The 17,024-nt window shown below is 39.7% G+C and overlaps 1 protein-coding gene across 7 annotated transcripts in view; it reads left to right on the forward strand.

The window, feature by feature from the left end:
* LOC122687615 (amyloid beta precursor protein) overlaps positions 1-17,024 on the forward strand; it is a 288,333-nt gene that overhangs the window by 161,653 nt on the left and 109,656 nt on the right. For 4 of the 7 annotated variants that reach the window (XM_043893224.1, XM_043893221.1, XM_043893222.1 and 1 more), the window contains exon 7: positions 14,545-14,712. The exons of the other annotated variants lie outside the window; for them this stretch is intronic. In XM_043893224.1, the coding sequence (XP_043749159.1) occupies positions 14,545-14,712 (168 nt within the window). The remainder of the gene's footprint in view (positions 1-14,544; positions 14,713-17,024) is intronic. 7 annotated transcript variants of the gene reach the window in all.

The following is a 17,024-nucleotide window of genomic DNA, read 5'->3' on the forward strand; positions in this document are numbered from 1 at the left end:
TTTCCAGTGTTAATGTTTCAGTGCCCGAGAGAAAATGTGATTTACAACCACACTTAATAATGAACATTCTTCATTACCAACACATTGCTACTAGTATGCGTCTTTAATGTGCTTCATAAAAAACCTCAATAGTTTTGTAACCCATTACAATTTGAAAGAAATAGGCAGAGGGAAGAAAAATATAGGACATTTCAACATAGTCATAAAATGTTCAGCCATATTATATTAGAATCATTGATATCAAAGCAGAAGATGCCAGTTCTGATTCTGATTCTGTTAACTGATTCCCAAGGAGAAAGGGATCGTTGAGAAGTGAGCACACCTATCTGACTTTAGCATCTATGGTTTTGATCTAGTGGAATAAGCCCATACCAATTTGCATACAGCAGTAGTCCACCAGGAAACCCCTAGTAGATGTAGACACTTGCTCCTAATTTTCTGTGTTTTGAGAAGTGCTTGCATTTCATGAACCTAAGACATCAGCGTACACTGTTGACTCAACCACGAATCCTAAACTCTGTGTGCTGTGCGCTCAGTCATGTCCAAGTCTTTTTGACCCCATGGACTGTAGCCCTCCAGGCTTCTCTGTCCGTGAAATTTTCCAGGCAAGAAGACTGGAGCGGGTTGCTATTTTGTATTCCAGGGCATCTCTCTGACCCAGGGATTGAATCCATGTCTGCTGCATTGGCAGGCTGATTCTTTACCACTGGGAAGCCCAAACTCTGATTAGATGTGGGTATTGTAGTAAATGGCATAGTCTATGATTTAGCTAGCCAGTTCTGTTCATCCAGAGTAACTGGTTTTTTCTATATGTTCACTGATTCAGCAAGTAAACATTTATCACGCCTCTGCTGATGGCTCGGCACTTCTCTGCTATAGCAGGTGTGATGGGGAGCTGGCTGTTACTGCGTCGTGGCCGATCAGGCTGGGATGTCTTGTTTTCAGGATCACCACTCCCCTTGCCTTTAGGGCAGGGATTCTGTCTTTTAATCCCTGTAATGTGCTGAGTGGTGGTAGAATTTTTATTTCCCATGTAAAGCCAAGGCAAATAAAGCTGAGAGAAATTTTTTAAACCTTGTCCATAATCACAAAGCTGGTAAGTGGTGAAGCCAGGATTTGGGCTTAGATGGACCAGAGTGTTTTTTACCACCCTAATGTTATTTTTTTTTCTTTTTCCTTTTGTTTATAAATACACACTAGTTCAATTTAACCTGTGTCCCCTTGTAAATGTCTGTTCCTTTGTTCTAGGCATGTGTTCATCTTGGTATCGTTTCACTTTGAGCATTTCCTGACTTTTAGAATGCTTATTTATATAATAATAGTATCATTTTATTTTATTTTTTATATTAAACTATGGCCACAGGCTAAATATGGACTGTCACCAATTTTCTAATCAAAGGTTTTATTAGGATACAGCCAGTCCCATTTGTTTACATATTGTCTGGGGCAACTTTCATGTTACAGAGGCAGAGTTGAGGAGTCGAAAAAGATACCATATGGCCTGCAAAACTGAAAATATTTACTATCCAGGCCTTTATAAGAAACTTCTGATACTGATCATTAGAAACACAGTAGGAAGTTTTTATATTTCAGATATTACCATTCCAAGTTAATTTCATTAAGGTGGTTTTATTATGGGTAGAGATAGACTAGTAAAGTGTTTAAAGAGAAAATTTTTTAATAATTTTATGGTCTTGGGCCAGTTACCAAGATACCCTCGGTAAGTCTGTTTTTTCATGTGTGTTTTATAGATGCTGTTATGATGTTGCATGTTTTTTACATGATTACTCTAGATGATCCATGCTAAGCATTTACCATATAATGCCTGGCACATTCTAAGTTTTCCATATGTTTTAAAAGGAAAGGCTGCTCAGAGTCAAAGCCTGGCTTTACAACCTACAGACTGTGTAAATTTGTATCAGTGAAATAACCTCTATACCTCATTGCTTCCCTTTGAAAAATGCGATTCAATAATACCCACCCAGTTTTAGCCATTTTGTGAGGATTAAATGAAGTAATTCACAGGAAACACACAGTACTGTTCCTGGTAGACGGTAAGTACTCAACTAACCTAGTCTACTATAGCTGGAGGACAGAGGAGCCTGGCAGGCTAGAGTCCGTGGGTCACAAAGAGTCAGACATGACTTAGTAACTGAACAATAACAACTATAGTTGCCCTGGTCTGTGTGTCATTTTGATTCCCCAGAGAACTAACACTTACTCCTAATTAGGAATGCCAAAGGTAACCCAACAGATTGTCTTTTTGCATTATAAAATGCATCAGTGAGATGCATCCATTTCTATTATATAATAGAGCTGTTATTTATGGGCATATATTAAGGAGAAAACAGCTTAAACTTAAACTAAAAAATTAGTCACCTTTTGTGACTATATTGTATATTTAGATATATATCTACAGTTCAATTTTGTGTCTGGCTGAAAATTGAATCAAGATAGTTTTAAATGCCATTGCATTTCAACGTGGAGTTTCATTTCTTGAGGGTATTTTAAACCTCTTGGAAGTTCAACTATTAAATGGACAGAGATACTGATAGAGGAGACAATTTAACCATACCATACGATGATGAAATTTAAAAGTTTGATCTAAATGTTGCTTGCCTTGGGCTAGGTGACTTGACCTCCACAGAATTAAATTACTGTTCTTCTCCCCCTGGTTACTGTTAATCTCTGAGAAGCATCGTGTGATTTGCTGCTGTACATTCCACCAACGTAGACCAGGCACTCCTAGGAACTGGGCATTGCACCAGTTCTTGAGAACACAGGGATATGAAGAAGGTGGCTCACTCAGGTTGCTTCCAGCCAGAGCTGTATACTCACTCTTCAGGAGAAACCAGCCTCTCTGACCTGGCTGGAGAAACTTTGGCAGCCCAGGGGAGGGAAAGTGCCCAGCCAAGAGACAGAAGTTTCACCTACAGCATTGCCAAGAAGTTGTCATCTGAGTGAGTTTTTTTAAAGGAGAATAGGGATTTGCCGGTTAATGGAGCACCGAATAGAACGAATCCGAGAAGTACCATAAATAAAGCAGAATGGCTTGTGTTATCCCAAGGGTAGAGCAGACAGAGGTTGACCTGATTTTCACGTCCCCTGTGTTACCTGTCTGTAATCCATGTGCCACTTGCAAGGCAGCCCATCACTCACTGGTAGGGTTCTTTTTCATTGCTTGTATTTAATTTTCCATGAAGTTTGGAGAAGACTGTGAGCTTGACTTGCTGCAGACATGGAAATATACTCACATACTTTTGTTGGGGTTCTCATAGCAGCACACTAGCCCAAAATGAAAATAAAACTCCCTTATGGGTTTGAAAACAGGGCAAAGGAATAATGGCTGCTTCCTTTTGAGGAAGACTTTACCCTTCTCTGTTAGGACCACAGACAGGTAAGCTCCACTCCTGTTCCTGGATCAGAATGTAGCATCCTTTTCATGACTTTGAGAGAACTAGTATCCACGCAGGGCAGAGATGTGACAGATGGCAGCCTATTATTTTGTGCCCCATGGCACTGCAGCCATTGATTTTGAGGTTGTTTGATATATGCTTTGGTAAAGGCAGAGTAAAGCATGGCATTAACAAGCTTCTTTCCATGCTCATTCAAATAATTTACTTCAAATGTGAGAAATAGAGCCATATAAAAGACTGCGTGTGATGTGTTTACATATATAATTTTTTAGTAACAAATTTTTTGAAATATAGGTTTCATACTGTGGAATGTAGAAGTCAGTGGTTTAATATATCCACCAAGATCTTCATTGCCACATAGAAAGTTCTGTTTTTGAACTTGATTTTGCTTGAACTTTTACATGGCTAATAGTGCTTATTTTTACCTTCTACACTTTGTGTCAAGATTCTTTAATACAGTGTTGGAAAAGGAAATAATCAGCTGAAGGTATTTTAACACAATTATGTCTAAATTTCTTATAAAAATAAAATTTTCAGCCCTGTTCAATTAAAGGCCAGAAACTAGGTTTTTTAAAAATGCTAGTCTTTCTTATGTTTTTCCCTAAATCAGTTGATGTCCAAAAAATATACAAATGTTGGCAATTGTATATATTTTCACAACACAGAGTCTGCAATTTATATAGTAAAAGAAATCCAGCAAGTGAGAGAACAGAGCATTTAAATATGCATGTCATTTTCAGCTAATTTTTAGCTAATCTATATGTTCCATTAAGTAGGGGCTCTGATTCCTTGGGCAGGTAACAATTGTGTGTTTTAATGGAAATCTTTAGTTCCCTTTTAGAAAAAGACTTTCTGGAGTTTTTAAGCAGGATGGATTTCAGTCTAAACACCTGTTTCTTTGTCCCCCTAAAAATGTATCACCTCTTCTGATATTTGACCTTTTGTGATTCTATTAGTGGAAGAGTAAGACGTCAAGAGGAGGCAAAGCTGAACAAATATCACATGAAAATGATGTTCAGTGGAATGTTTATAGCTGAATAATGCCATTTGTAGCAACATGGAAGGACCTAGACATTATCAAATTAAGTGAAGTAAACCAGACAAGGTATCAAACTAAGAAGTAAACCAGACAAGGATAAATGTCATATGGTATCACTGATATGTGGACTCTAAATGAAAAAGATACAAATGAACTTATATATAAAACAGAAAGACTTTGCCTCACAGGGAGGAAGGATAAATTAGGAGTTTGGGATTAACACATACACACTGCTATATATAAAATAGGTAATCAATAAGGACTTACTGCATAGCACAGGGAACTCTACTCAGTATTCCGTATCAAGTATAGGGGAGAATAATCTGAAAAAATTATATATGTATGTATAACCAAATCACTTTGCTCTACACCTGAAACTAACACAACATTGTAAATCAACTACATTTCAATTTAAAGAAAATTAAAACAAGTGTTCAGGAAAACGCCTTGGACTTCAAGATAGCAGCGCAAACTTTAAAAATTAGGAGACTCTTGAAACAGTAAAAGGAGGTGAAAATAGTGCCCTTTGTTATAAAGTACTGTACTGACTTAATAATAGTAAGACAGTGCTGGTGTTAACTATGAGGATGGGTTTATCTCCGCCCCTTAAATTTATTTATGCTTTTGTTGGGTATAATTTCTGAGAACAGAATATAGACAGGAATTTCACGCTACTTGCACGTGAAATTAAGTTCCTGATATGTCATGTTATCTAATTCTCATGAGGATATCTCTTCTGGAATTTACCGGCATCTGTTACCCAGGATTTCTGAGGTATTGCTGACCGCCGCACAGTAGCTTTGGCCAAATGATGGGGCAAAATCCCTAAAACGCAGCATGAATCCTGGTGTTTGCTTGGGCTATGGCAGGGTTTCTCGATCTCAGCATTGTTAATGTTTTAAGCCGGACAGTTCTTTGTTGTGGAGACTGTCTTGTTCATTGTAGGATGTTTAGCAAGATCCCTGGCTTCTACTGTAGCGCCCCTGAGGTGTGATGACCAAAAATGCATCTCTAGCCCTTGATACATGTCCCTTGGGAGGTGATAAGAAGCACAGACTTTCTCGTTGCAAACCACTGAGCTTTGATATTGAGATCGACAGTGATCCCTGGCTTTAAATATATGAGCAGAGAAATACCCCTGCGATACTGTGTCTCATGTTAATGTTAAGTCATGACACCTGACTCTGCTTTGCACATTGTAGGTAGCAGTGAACATTTGTTTCAATTTGAGAAGAAAAACTAAAATAAACAAAATATATGCTAAAAAAAAAAGTTAAGTACTCATTTAGTAAAATAAAAACTGATATTTGATGTGTCATGTATAGTCTCATAGTTTGTATTTAGAGACAAATCAACACACAATTATTATTTTTTAAGTATTACGCATACATATGTGCCATGTAGGCAGTGAGAGATAAAGAAAAACTGCCTTCCTGGTTTGTTTTTTATTCTTCCTAAAGAAACTCACTCATGTCTGGTACCATAGAGCAAGCAGGGATACTGCTGTTTTCAGCTGGAAGCCACCCACCCGCTCTTTGCTGCTGGGTACCATGACAGGGACAAGTTAACATGGCAAGATGGACACCCTTGGTGTCCCCCAGAAAAGGACCATCCTCCCAACCCTTGACTCTCGTATCTAGAAACATCCTTTTCTTACAGTAAGAGAAATGTTATATAATTCTTTCTTACAGAGAAGTGATGCAGTGGAAGCAGATTCCAAGCTCAGTGATCTTCAGTCTTATGTCAGCTTTCTTCATTATTTTTCCCCAATATAAATAAAAACTTTTGATATTCTAATGTTCTGACAAATTACAAGAACAAAATCACTTAAATTTGGGTTTCTGAGAAGTTTTGAGTTTTCATAGACATATGAATAAGAAAAATACTGTATTAGTGTTCAATTTAAGGCAGAAGTATTGAAGCTGCTTTAATTTTGCATGAGACAGAACTTCAGAGGAAAAGAAATATGTAACGATAATTTCTTAAGATTAAGATTTTGGCATATGTATACATTCGACTATTTTAACTATCAAAGTATGTTTACCCCTTATTTCCCAAATATATCTGCACTTCTTTTAATAAGTGAAAACCTATGCAACTTTTTACTGATCCTTTCCCTCTGATCCTTTTGAAAGGTGGCTGAATCTTATATAAGTATGTATATAAAACATACTTATATATAATATACTTTAATAGTTATATGTTTTTTAATGTCAAATATATATATATACTTTTTATACTTTTTAAAAGTAATATATATAACATTTAAAAGTAATATATGAAAGGTCGGGGCATGCCCCCGGGAAAGTGCTGCAAGGCAAATTCCGGAGGCTGGCTAAACTTCCAGGGGCTGGCCCCCTGCAGCCTGGCCCAATCAGGTACCAACATAAAGCCCTCGGACACTGACCACCGCTGTAGCCCGCGCTTTCTTCCTTATATGAAAAGACCTGGCCTGGACGCCGGCCGTGGCTATAAAACCCCTCCCCACCCCTCATACCTCGCAGACTCCCTTTGTCTCCTCACCCACCCGCCCCCGGGAGTTCTGCCCGAGAGCGACCACTCAATAAAGGCCTTTACCAAGGGTCCTTAGAGGCGGCTTTTTCCTCCCGCGGCGTTTTTCCTAACAATATATATAACTTGAAGTATGTTGTATATGTGTATATATATACTTTTGACATTTCATATATATATAAACTTTTGACCTTTTTTTAGTTCTACCAGTTTATTGCTACCAACCCGTCTCCATCCTCGTGCACACGTGCCCAGCCATGTAACTACACGCACTGCAGCCCACCAGGCTCGTCTGTCCATGGACTTTTCCAGGCAAGAATACTGGAGTGGGTTGCCATTTCCTTCTCCTACTTTTGACATTTTAACTGCACATAAAAGGTACATTTGGCCATGGTGCTTCTCCAACATGAATGTGACCTGAAGTGCTTCCTAAGCTTAGATTCAGAGACAGTAGGTCTGGGATGGATCCTGAATCCCAAGTGATGCTGTTCCTACAGGTTCACTGGCTGCCTCCACTTTGAGGAACAGTCTCCAGTAGCATTATAGTCCCCTATACTGTGCAGATTTAGATTGAGACAAAGTAAAGAAACTGAAAAGGAAAACCATCCTTATCTATAATGGTGAAACCATCCTTTTATATGGTATCATTGTTCTTACTACATTATCAAATGTCACCAAGTATGAAAGAATCCTGTTATGTCTACTTACTGAGTAATGTTGTGAAATTTCAACTCTCATGAGCAAACAAATTAGAAAATCCTTACAATTTCTGGACCTACATAATTGTTCCTACTTTCATCTGTGCCCGTTCTCTCTCATGGGTGGGATATAACCGACTCCTGCTAAAAGCTGATTATTAAAATATTGAGGAATTTTGTGAGCCACAGCCATTGGTGGCTTGTAATACCAATGGTGGGAGTATTTACACCACAGAAATTGACAAACACTATAAAACAGAGTGTTTAATTTTTCTGTTTTCTGGAGACACAATCAGATTTCCCAGCATACCTGCCTCTCAGTCAAAGAAGAAAAGTAATTTCCTCTTATTTCCAGCAAAGGACATGGGTTCTTGTCTTATCAGAGTTTAGAGCTTCTTGTAATACTGTGCTGTGCTTCAGAGGAACCATGCAGCTTGATGACAAATAAGTTTATTCCTATAATAAACGGGAAACAAAGGAATTAGGACAAATAGCAGTGCCCTTTTGTGAATGCTCACCAGCAAGGGTATTGTTAGTCTAACACTTTACAAGTATTTTTCAAATGGCATTTTTATAACTAATCTTTCATCACGGAGGTATGTGAGAATCGGATTGGATATAATTGGAATGACACATGTACTGGGTAGCCTTAGAGAATAAACACAATTCAGTAGAAGGCAAGCCAGTTGCAGATATTTTCTAGACACTTCGTGACAAATTGGCTCCCGTCATATCGTACTGAGTCAGTGATTTTATTACCATGCACAGCTGTTCCCATCATTTGTTTATATATTTCAACCCATATTTGTGGCTTAAGTGAGATTTGTCATAAGGATTTAGTTCAAATTTGCTTGCCTAATTTTACATGCCTCTATTAGTAAAATATGATTAGTAGGTAATAAATATCTGATAACTATTGCTTGATTAGAGGAATATTCTATTGGACATGGTTTTTTATATCTACTAGCAAGCACACTATAAATTCTCTTTCCCATCAAAAGTACACGTTGTTACAAAAATACACTCTTAAAAAATAATTTGTTTTCTAATGTTTTTATTGACTTGTAAAATTTTCAACCATAAAAGTCAAACACAAATTTGCCTACTTATTCTTCAACAGACTGTAAGATGGATTCTAATAACTTAGCCTCATGATGTTTCACCCTATTGGAATATTAAAATTGTAGGAATAATTTAATCAGGCTGAAAAGTAAAGTTGTTATAAAACGGCATTGAGGTCAACCACTTTCATTATTAATGGATTGAATAATTAGGCAGATAATTCAACATTTACTTGAAATATTAAAGATAAGCATATTTTGTAGATTTCTAAACTCCTGTCATTGTTTCATTTTATTTTACTGTTAATATTAAGCAGGTGATTTGTTACAAAACCAAACTATTTTGTCTTCATATATTTGCCCTTCCTACTCCAGTTTAAAACTGCAAGATATGTCATTTTTAACGTAAATGAACCTTAATTGTGTCCATATTCTTGCATCATATGTAGGAATTACGCTACTTTGGGTTTTTCCTTTTTTTATACAATGTCAGAGTATTTAATTCCTAGATTTCTATAAGTAACTCTGTAGTTTGATTGATTATTCAAGTGTTTACTTTCTCAAAATTTGTAAATTTAAATTTTATGCATTCCTTGTAATGCACAGTTTTCTGGCACATACATTTCTAGAGCCTGAGAATAATTGAAATTCAGTTATTAAAATAAAATCATAATAAAAAGCTTTGCATTATGATATTATCCTTTATTTAGTACTTTATTTAAAGCAAATTACTTGCTAATCTGATAACTCTGCTTTTTAAGAAGGCATTATGGTAATTGTACTCTTGAAAATTTTCTTTCCATTCTAGCTACCACTTTCACAGCTGTCTTCATGTTAAATTTTTTTTAAGTGTAAAATTAGCTTTCTAAGTTTGGTCGTCCACAAAAAATTTTGCTCCAATTTGACATCTATTCAGAGTTAATTATTTGTGGTTAAGCATAATATATTTTGAACAGTGAATTGCATAATCATTTTATATAATGTAGGAAGCTCTAGCTTTGCCTCTATATTGTATTTGTATAGCATTGATGTTTAGATAATGGGATTTGGTGTTGAAACCAGCACAAATCTCAGCAAGGATCTACCTTACAAAAAGATATAAAATGATATAAAATATCAAATATAAAATGTAGAGTGCTTGTTTTTTAAGTACATAAACTCATACAGCTGTGTGTACACTAGCATTTCAGTTTATTAAATGGTATTTGTCTGGAGGGGTGAATAGAGCTTTTATAAAAAGAGATGAGCCTTCCCTGCCAGCAGAATTCAGACTAGGTGAATACTAGGAAACCTATTTATGGCCTTAAAAGTTTAAGAATTAAATATGAATAAACAGAGATTCTAGTTCCTTAAATATTTGTCTTTCCTGTGTTTCTACCTAACTTGAATCATTCTCTTTGAAAATTATCCCTGCTTCAATTCTGGGCGAATTTTCTCCTTTATTATCATATGTAACATTTACTTAGAATAGAAACAAAGGTGACTTGAAATTCAAAAATAAATTTAGCAAATAATTTAAAAATGTGTATTTTTTCATTTCGTAGCTTAGATTTTGAGAAGAGAATGAGGATGAGAAAAGGAAGCTGTGATTTTCATTTTCAGATGAATTCTGTTTGAGGTGACCATTACATAAGGTCTGATTTTACATGCTCTATATTTAGTGGAGAGTTTTATAAATAATTTTCCACTGGCTGATTATAGTCATAAATATGAAACACATTTTTCACTGAATTTTTTCAGTATTTCCCATAGATTAGGAAGTTTTATATTCAGAAAAATAATAATGTAAACATAAGCATTTAAAATGTCTCTTGAAAAATACAGTAAAATAAAATGTCTCAAGATTTCTTTTTCTCTGAATCTAGTCATGCAGATTTCAAATTATATGTTTCAGACCTCATTCTTTAAAATTGTTTTACTTTGTTGGGATCTTAATTGGATAGGTTTCCTGATAATTTCTCATTGCTAGAAAGGAATTTAAAGAACAGTTTCTAAAACTGAAGTTTGTAGCCCTTCAGGGAACTTACTCTGAAACGGTAAGCGATTCAGGGAAAGAGACAAGATTAGAATTCTAAGGCAGACTGAGCTACAAACATTCCTCTTATATGTTTCTTAATGTGAGTTTTTTTGATCCGTGTACAGTTTTTGGAGGTAATCATAGATTTACATGCAGCGAAGGAATCAATAGGAAGACGTAATTAATAGTCTTCACCCAGTTTTCCCCGTTTAGCAGTGTCACAACTATGAACTTGACATTGATCACTTAACATTTCTTCAATCCAAATGTGTTGCTCCTTTCAATCACTCTCTTGGGAAAGTGATTGGCCATCTCCTTTATACTTATTGACACCCTGCGTAAAAGCATTACATAATACTTCCCCAGGGCAGAGCCCATGCCTACCCCTCACTCTCTCCCAGACTAAGCAAAGATTCTCTTTTCATTTACATGGACAATCCTTTTGTAAAGAGGAGGGTTAGAGCTAAGGTCAGAAATCATCACTTGTGTGCCCTACAGTACAGTAGAAATGATGAGTGAGACATAAAAAAGTGATCCATTCCACTCGAGTCCCCTCTGAAATCAGCTCTACTGCTCTAGGAAGGTGATGTTCTAGTCACTGCCAGAAAGAAAGGAGAAGGAGGGAAAAGCCAGTCTCACGTCTTACAATTGAGAGAGAGAATTAACATCCAGGAGTGGAGCCAGCGGATGGCTGTGGTTTGCAGGGATCCCACACTTGAACAACATGTGGCTTCTAGCTCTGCAGCCCAGATTCTCCTTGAGTAACTCAGAGGTGATCAGACCCCACCTACACCAAAACTAACTTAACCCTTTGTAAGTTAGAATGATAGTTCCATAACCGGGGGGAGAAACCAAATTGCCAAGTGGATGGAATACTTGTGTCAACAGGTTGCCAGGTTTTTATCATATAGCAGAGAGCTAACTACAACACCTCGTGGCTTGGCAAGCATGGACTGTGAAAGGAGCTGTACCAAATGAAATGACCTGACTGATAGGTGACCCTGAACTTGATACTCCTGGAGTCCGATGTTTCCATCCTAAAACCATCCAGAGAGAGCCAGAATCACCTCAGATATCTGTTACCCAGGGCCTGCAGAGATCCTGACACTTGGCTTCTGGGCCAGTGCTCACTCCCCTGCCTGCTCTGCTGACATCATCAGGATGGCAGCAGCTTCCCATCTTGCTGCCACCCATTTCCTTTGACTAGAAGGAGCAGTGAGTGGTGTGTAGAGAGAAGTAAAGCAGGAGTTCTTTTAGGTCAACATGGTAGATCTTTGAGTAATTGATGAGGATCAGTTTGTTGAATAATGCGAAAATGAAAGTTGCTTAGTCGTGTCCTACTCTTTGTGACCCCATGGACTATAGTCCCCATGGAATTCTCCAGGCCAGAATCCTGGAGTGGATAGCTTTTCCCTTCTCCAGGAGATTTTCCCAACCCAAGAATTGAGCCCAGGCCTATTGCAGGCGGATTCTTTACCAGCTGAGCCAGCAGGGAAGCCCAAGAGTACTGGAGTGGGTAGCCTATCATTTCTCAGCAGATCTTCCCGACCCAGGAATCGAACCTGGCTCTCCAGCATTGCAGGCCAATTCTTTACTGACTGAGCTATCAGGGATGTTAATAAGCATCTCTGCATTATGCATGAACGTGTGAAAAGTGTTAGTTGCTCAGTTGTGTGTGACTCTTTGTGGTCCCATGGACTGTAGCCCACCAGGCTCCTCTGTCTATGGAATTCTCCGGGCAAGAATACTGGAGTGGGTTCCCATGCTTTTCTCCAAGGCATCTTCCCGACACAGGGCTTGAACCTGGGTCTCCTGCATTGCAGGCAGATTCTTTACTGTTGTGCATGGCTTTTATCTTTTAGAAGAAGGGTGCTTCCCCCTGACATGTTAATAAAACTAAGATAAGAAGACATCTGAGTGTGCTAAGGTGTCAGCAAGCTCTCCATAAGCCTAGCTAGGTGGGGCACAAACTGGGTTGGAAAATTGTTTTTATTTCTAACAAAAAAGGAGGTAGAGCTCAAATTCTAATTGCAGTAACTTTACAAATAGAATCGGACAGGTTGCTACACTTTCAGTCAGCCAGGGATTATGAACCTGATTCAGGGGAGGGTGACAAGTCTTGTTAGCAGGTAAGCTGTATAATGTAAAAAACAGTGTTGGATTTGTATTAACAAATTGTGGTTTGCCTATATTCTATTGTATGAAATTATTTTTGCCAAGGTACAAATTCATCTTTAATTAGACTTAACATAATCAACTCTAAGTCATATTCACAGGTTTTATATATGTTTTCAAATATAGTCAGTGAACAGGCTGACTTTCTCTCTCTCTGAAAACTAGACCACATTCAAAATACGTGTAATTTGAATTAGGACAGTCAAGGCAGTCAGTTATTCAAGAAAAACAATCAGGTGTTTGCACAAGGTTAAACTTTTTGCCATCATTACCAGATACAACAATCCTTTCACCTTTAAAGTTGAAGTTATTTTCAAAGAGAAGTCATGAAGAATTGTTTTGACGTGCAGACAATGTTTCAGTTCAGTTCAGTCACTCAGTCATGTCCGACTCTTTGCGACCCCATGAATCGCAGCATGCCAGGCCTCCCTGTCCATCACCAACTCCCGGAGTTTACTCAGACTCATGTCCATCAAGTCGGTGATGCCATCCAGCCATCTCATCCTCTGTCGTCTGCTTCTCCTCCTGCCCCCAATCCCTCCCAGCATCAGGGTCTTTTCCAATGAGTCAACTCTTCACATGAGGTGGCCAGAGTACTGGACTGATTTCCTGTAGGATGGACTGGTTGGGTCTCCTTGCAGTCCAAGGGACTCTCAAGAGTCTTCTCCAACACCACAGTTCAAAAGCATCAATTTTTCAGTGCTCAGCTTTCTTCACAGTCCAACTCGCACATCCATACATGACCACTGGAAAAACCATGGCCTTGACTAGACGGACCTTTGTTGGCAAAGTAATGTCTCTGCTTTTTAATATGCTGTCTAGGCACTGGATAGTCATCCAAAGGCAGCCAAAAGCTCTGTTCACCTGTAGCTGGAGTCTTTTTTATTAGTACTGAGGAGCTACACTGATTAAACCCAAGGAGCCTGTGATGCTTTGTTTCCGAAGTAATTCTGAAGTCCTGGTGAAAGTGAAAAGTAAAGTCGCTCAGTCGTGTCCAACTCTTTGCAGACCTCATGGACTGTAGCCTGCACCAGGCTTCGCTGTCCATGGGATTTTCCAGGCAAGAATACTAGAGTGGGTTTGCCATTCCCTAAAGTCCTGATGTTGGAGAAGACTCTTGAGAGTCCCTTGGACTGCAAGGAGATCCAACCAGTCCATCCTGAAGGAGATCAGTCCTGGGTGTTCATTGGTAGGACTGATGCTGAAGCTGAAACTCCAATACTTTGGCCACCTCATGCGAAGAGTTGACTCATTGGAAAAGACCCTGATGCTGGGAGGGATTGGGGGCAGGAGGAGAAGGGGACGACAGAGGATGAGATGGTTGGATGGCATCACCGACTCCATGGACATGAGTTTGAGTAAACTCCAGGAGTTGGTGACGGACAGGGAGGCCTGGCGTCCTGCGATTCATGGGGTTGCAAAGAGTCGGACACGACTGAGCGACTGAACTGAACTGAAAGTCCTAGTAGGTCGTTACTCAGTTCCTCGGGAAATGTTGGGCAGATGCCCCGGGTTGCATTTGGGAACCCCGGGAGGACTAACGCGTAAGCAGAATAAACGCGTGCGCGCGAACGGCGAGCCATACCTTTTCTTGCTAAATGTGGTTCCCCACGTCTCCTCTGATTAGAGGTGTGCTCTGAACAAGCCGAGACGGGGCCATGCCGAGCAATGATCTCCCGCTGGTACTTTGATGTGACTGAAGGGAAGTGCGCCCCCTTCTTTTACGGCGGATGTGGCGGCAACCGAAACAACTTTGACACGGAGGAGTACTGCATGGCCGTGTGTGGCAGCGTCAGTAAGTGGACCTCCCTCCAGCCTGGCCGCCTTTTTCGTCTTTTCTCGCCACTGACTCTGCTCTCTGTAACCGACTGGTTTTCCTGGTTCTCGCGAAGGGGGCGTGGGGGCGGGGTGTGTTGCTCCCACTAACCTCGTTTCTGTCGAGTTCTCTAATCGCCGGGCACGTTCCATCCTGGGCACACATCTCCGTCTTTCTCGAATCAAAAGCATGGCCGTGGGTGTGTATCTCGCACTAGCTGTGGCGCCTCCCGTCTTGCGATCTCGAGGGTCTCTGGAGGGCTTCTCTTTTGAGCCAAGCTGGAGTTGCCCTTGTGTCTTCTCCGCTGTTTCTGCCAGTGTATCCCTGCGTTTGTCCGTGTATCTTTGTGTTCGGCTCTCTGCATGTGTGCTCCACGTGCAGATGAGGGCTTCCACCGGCAGCCCGGCTGATGGCGCTGCCCGCCCCCCACCCCTTGCATTGGCAAGCTGTGTTGCCTGGGCTGAGCTTCGTCTCATAACACGTGATGTTTATGGAGGGAACCGGATTGAGTAGAGGGCATGCACATCTGATGCCAGAGGGTAGAGATGACCCAGTGGTCCCTAAGCTCACACAGGGATATTTGCAACGTGGAGTTTTCATGTCTTCTCTTGGAAATAGAAGGAAGAAAACTCCTGACTTAGCATTAGAAATGTTCTATGACATAAGACTCAGGAAATACAATTTGCCAAGTCTTTTTCTCTTCCTCTTTAAGTTTTTCATAACTCAGGGGACTAAATAAATGAAGTCATGATGACTTATATGCAAGTTGATACCATTTCCACAGAGGTAGTTTTCTGGAGGTAACAGACCAAACATGTGGGACCTCTGTTCTTCTTAACAGCCTTCCACATTAAATTCCCTATCTACCTACCTACCTACCTACCTATCTATCTATCTATCCATCTATCTACTTATGTATCTATTTACCTATCTTATCTATCTATCTACCTATGTATCTATCTATACATATCTATCTTATCTGTCTACCTGTGTATCTTCTCTCTCTATCCACCTATGTAGCTACCTATGTATGTATCTATCTTTCTATTCCATGAGCAGAGAGTGTGATCTACTCAAGGAATATTACTCAACTTGATAAAGTAAAAGTGAAACTCAGTAAGTGTGCATTTCTCTTTTGAGAGACTCCTGCCTCTTTTGCATGGTTCTGGAGAGGGTGACAGCCACCATTTCCTGCATACGATTCCCAGGGATGATATAAATTGTTTCCCAGTGTGATCATAGAATTACGCTAAACAACAAAGGGCCTGCACCATCAAGACCTTGTCTTGTGAAGTCCAGTATAAGTGGAATCTACTGGAAAAGTTCCTGTTGGTCTCTTGTGTGAGAGATGCCGCCCCTTCTACTCGCTGTGAGAACCAGTGTAGGACCTGGTAGCTCTGAAGGCTTCTTTTCTGGCTCTGAAGGGAAGACTGTGGCTTCCAGCTCAGAAGACTCCTTTGTTCAGTTTCAAACAAAAAAGTTAATTAGGTCAGGTAACCTGGAGGACGGTGGTGGGTTCTGTTGCCTGGAGCCTCATGAACAGAGGACTTTCGTTACAGTGATTCTAACTGGTTTCCCTGCGGGGGGGAGACTTCCTGGCAGATATCCAACTTTTTCCCCCCTTTCCCTGGGGTGTATTTACGTTTTGGAATATAAATATATACATTATACATACAATAAGAAGGAGGGTTTTAAAAATTATTAATAGTTGAGAATTTGCTTCAAGAATTAAAAGGTATCAGGAATTCCCTGGCAGTCCAGTTGTTAAGACTCTGAGCTTCCATTGAAGGGGGCACATGTTTGATCCCTGGTTAGGGAACTAAGATCCCACGTACTGCAGGTGTCGCCAAAAAAATTAGAAATTATGTGCTCCCCCCTACCCTCAAAAAAACCCTACTATTACCTTCAAAGCACACCATCTCCATTTGGTTATTTTGAGTTAACTCAGACTGGGAGCCAGAGCCATGGGCATCACAGATCAGATGGAATCTTGGGATGGCACGTTCTTTGCCAAGAAATTTGCAAAAGATAAATGCTCCCAACAAAGGTATAATGGACAAGCAGTCAGTAGTTAGTTTCAAAGGAGACGGGTTATAGAGTAATAATGTCAAGAAAGCAAACAAGAGTGGCTGAAAGTCAGTCAGAAGAGTGGACAAAAAGGACTGTAAGTGGACAGTAAAGGCCTCAACAAATAGCCAGAGCTGAGGGCCAGGGCTGCCGTTAGAATGGTGAAATGAATGGAGATACCATGAAGAAAGGGTGGGTGGGAACTGCTGATGCTGACACTAAGC

The sequence above is a fragment of the Cervus elaphus genome, chromosome 31, assembly GCF_910594005.1.
Source record: "Cervus elaphus chromosome 31, mCerEla1.1, whole genome shotgun sequence".
Taxonomy (NCBI): domain Eukaryota; kingdom Metazoa; phylum Chordata; class Mammalia; order Artiodactyla; family Cervidae; genus Cervus; species Cervus elaphus.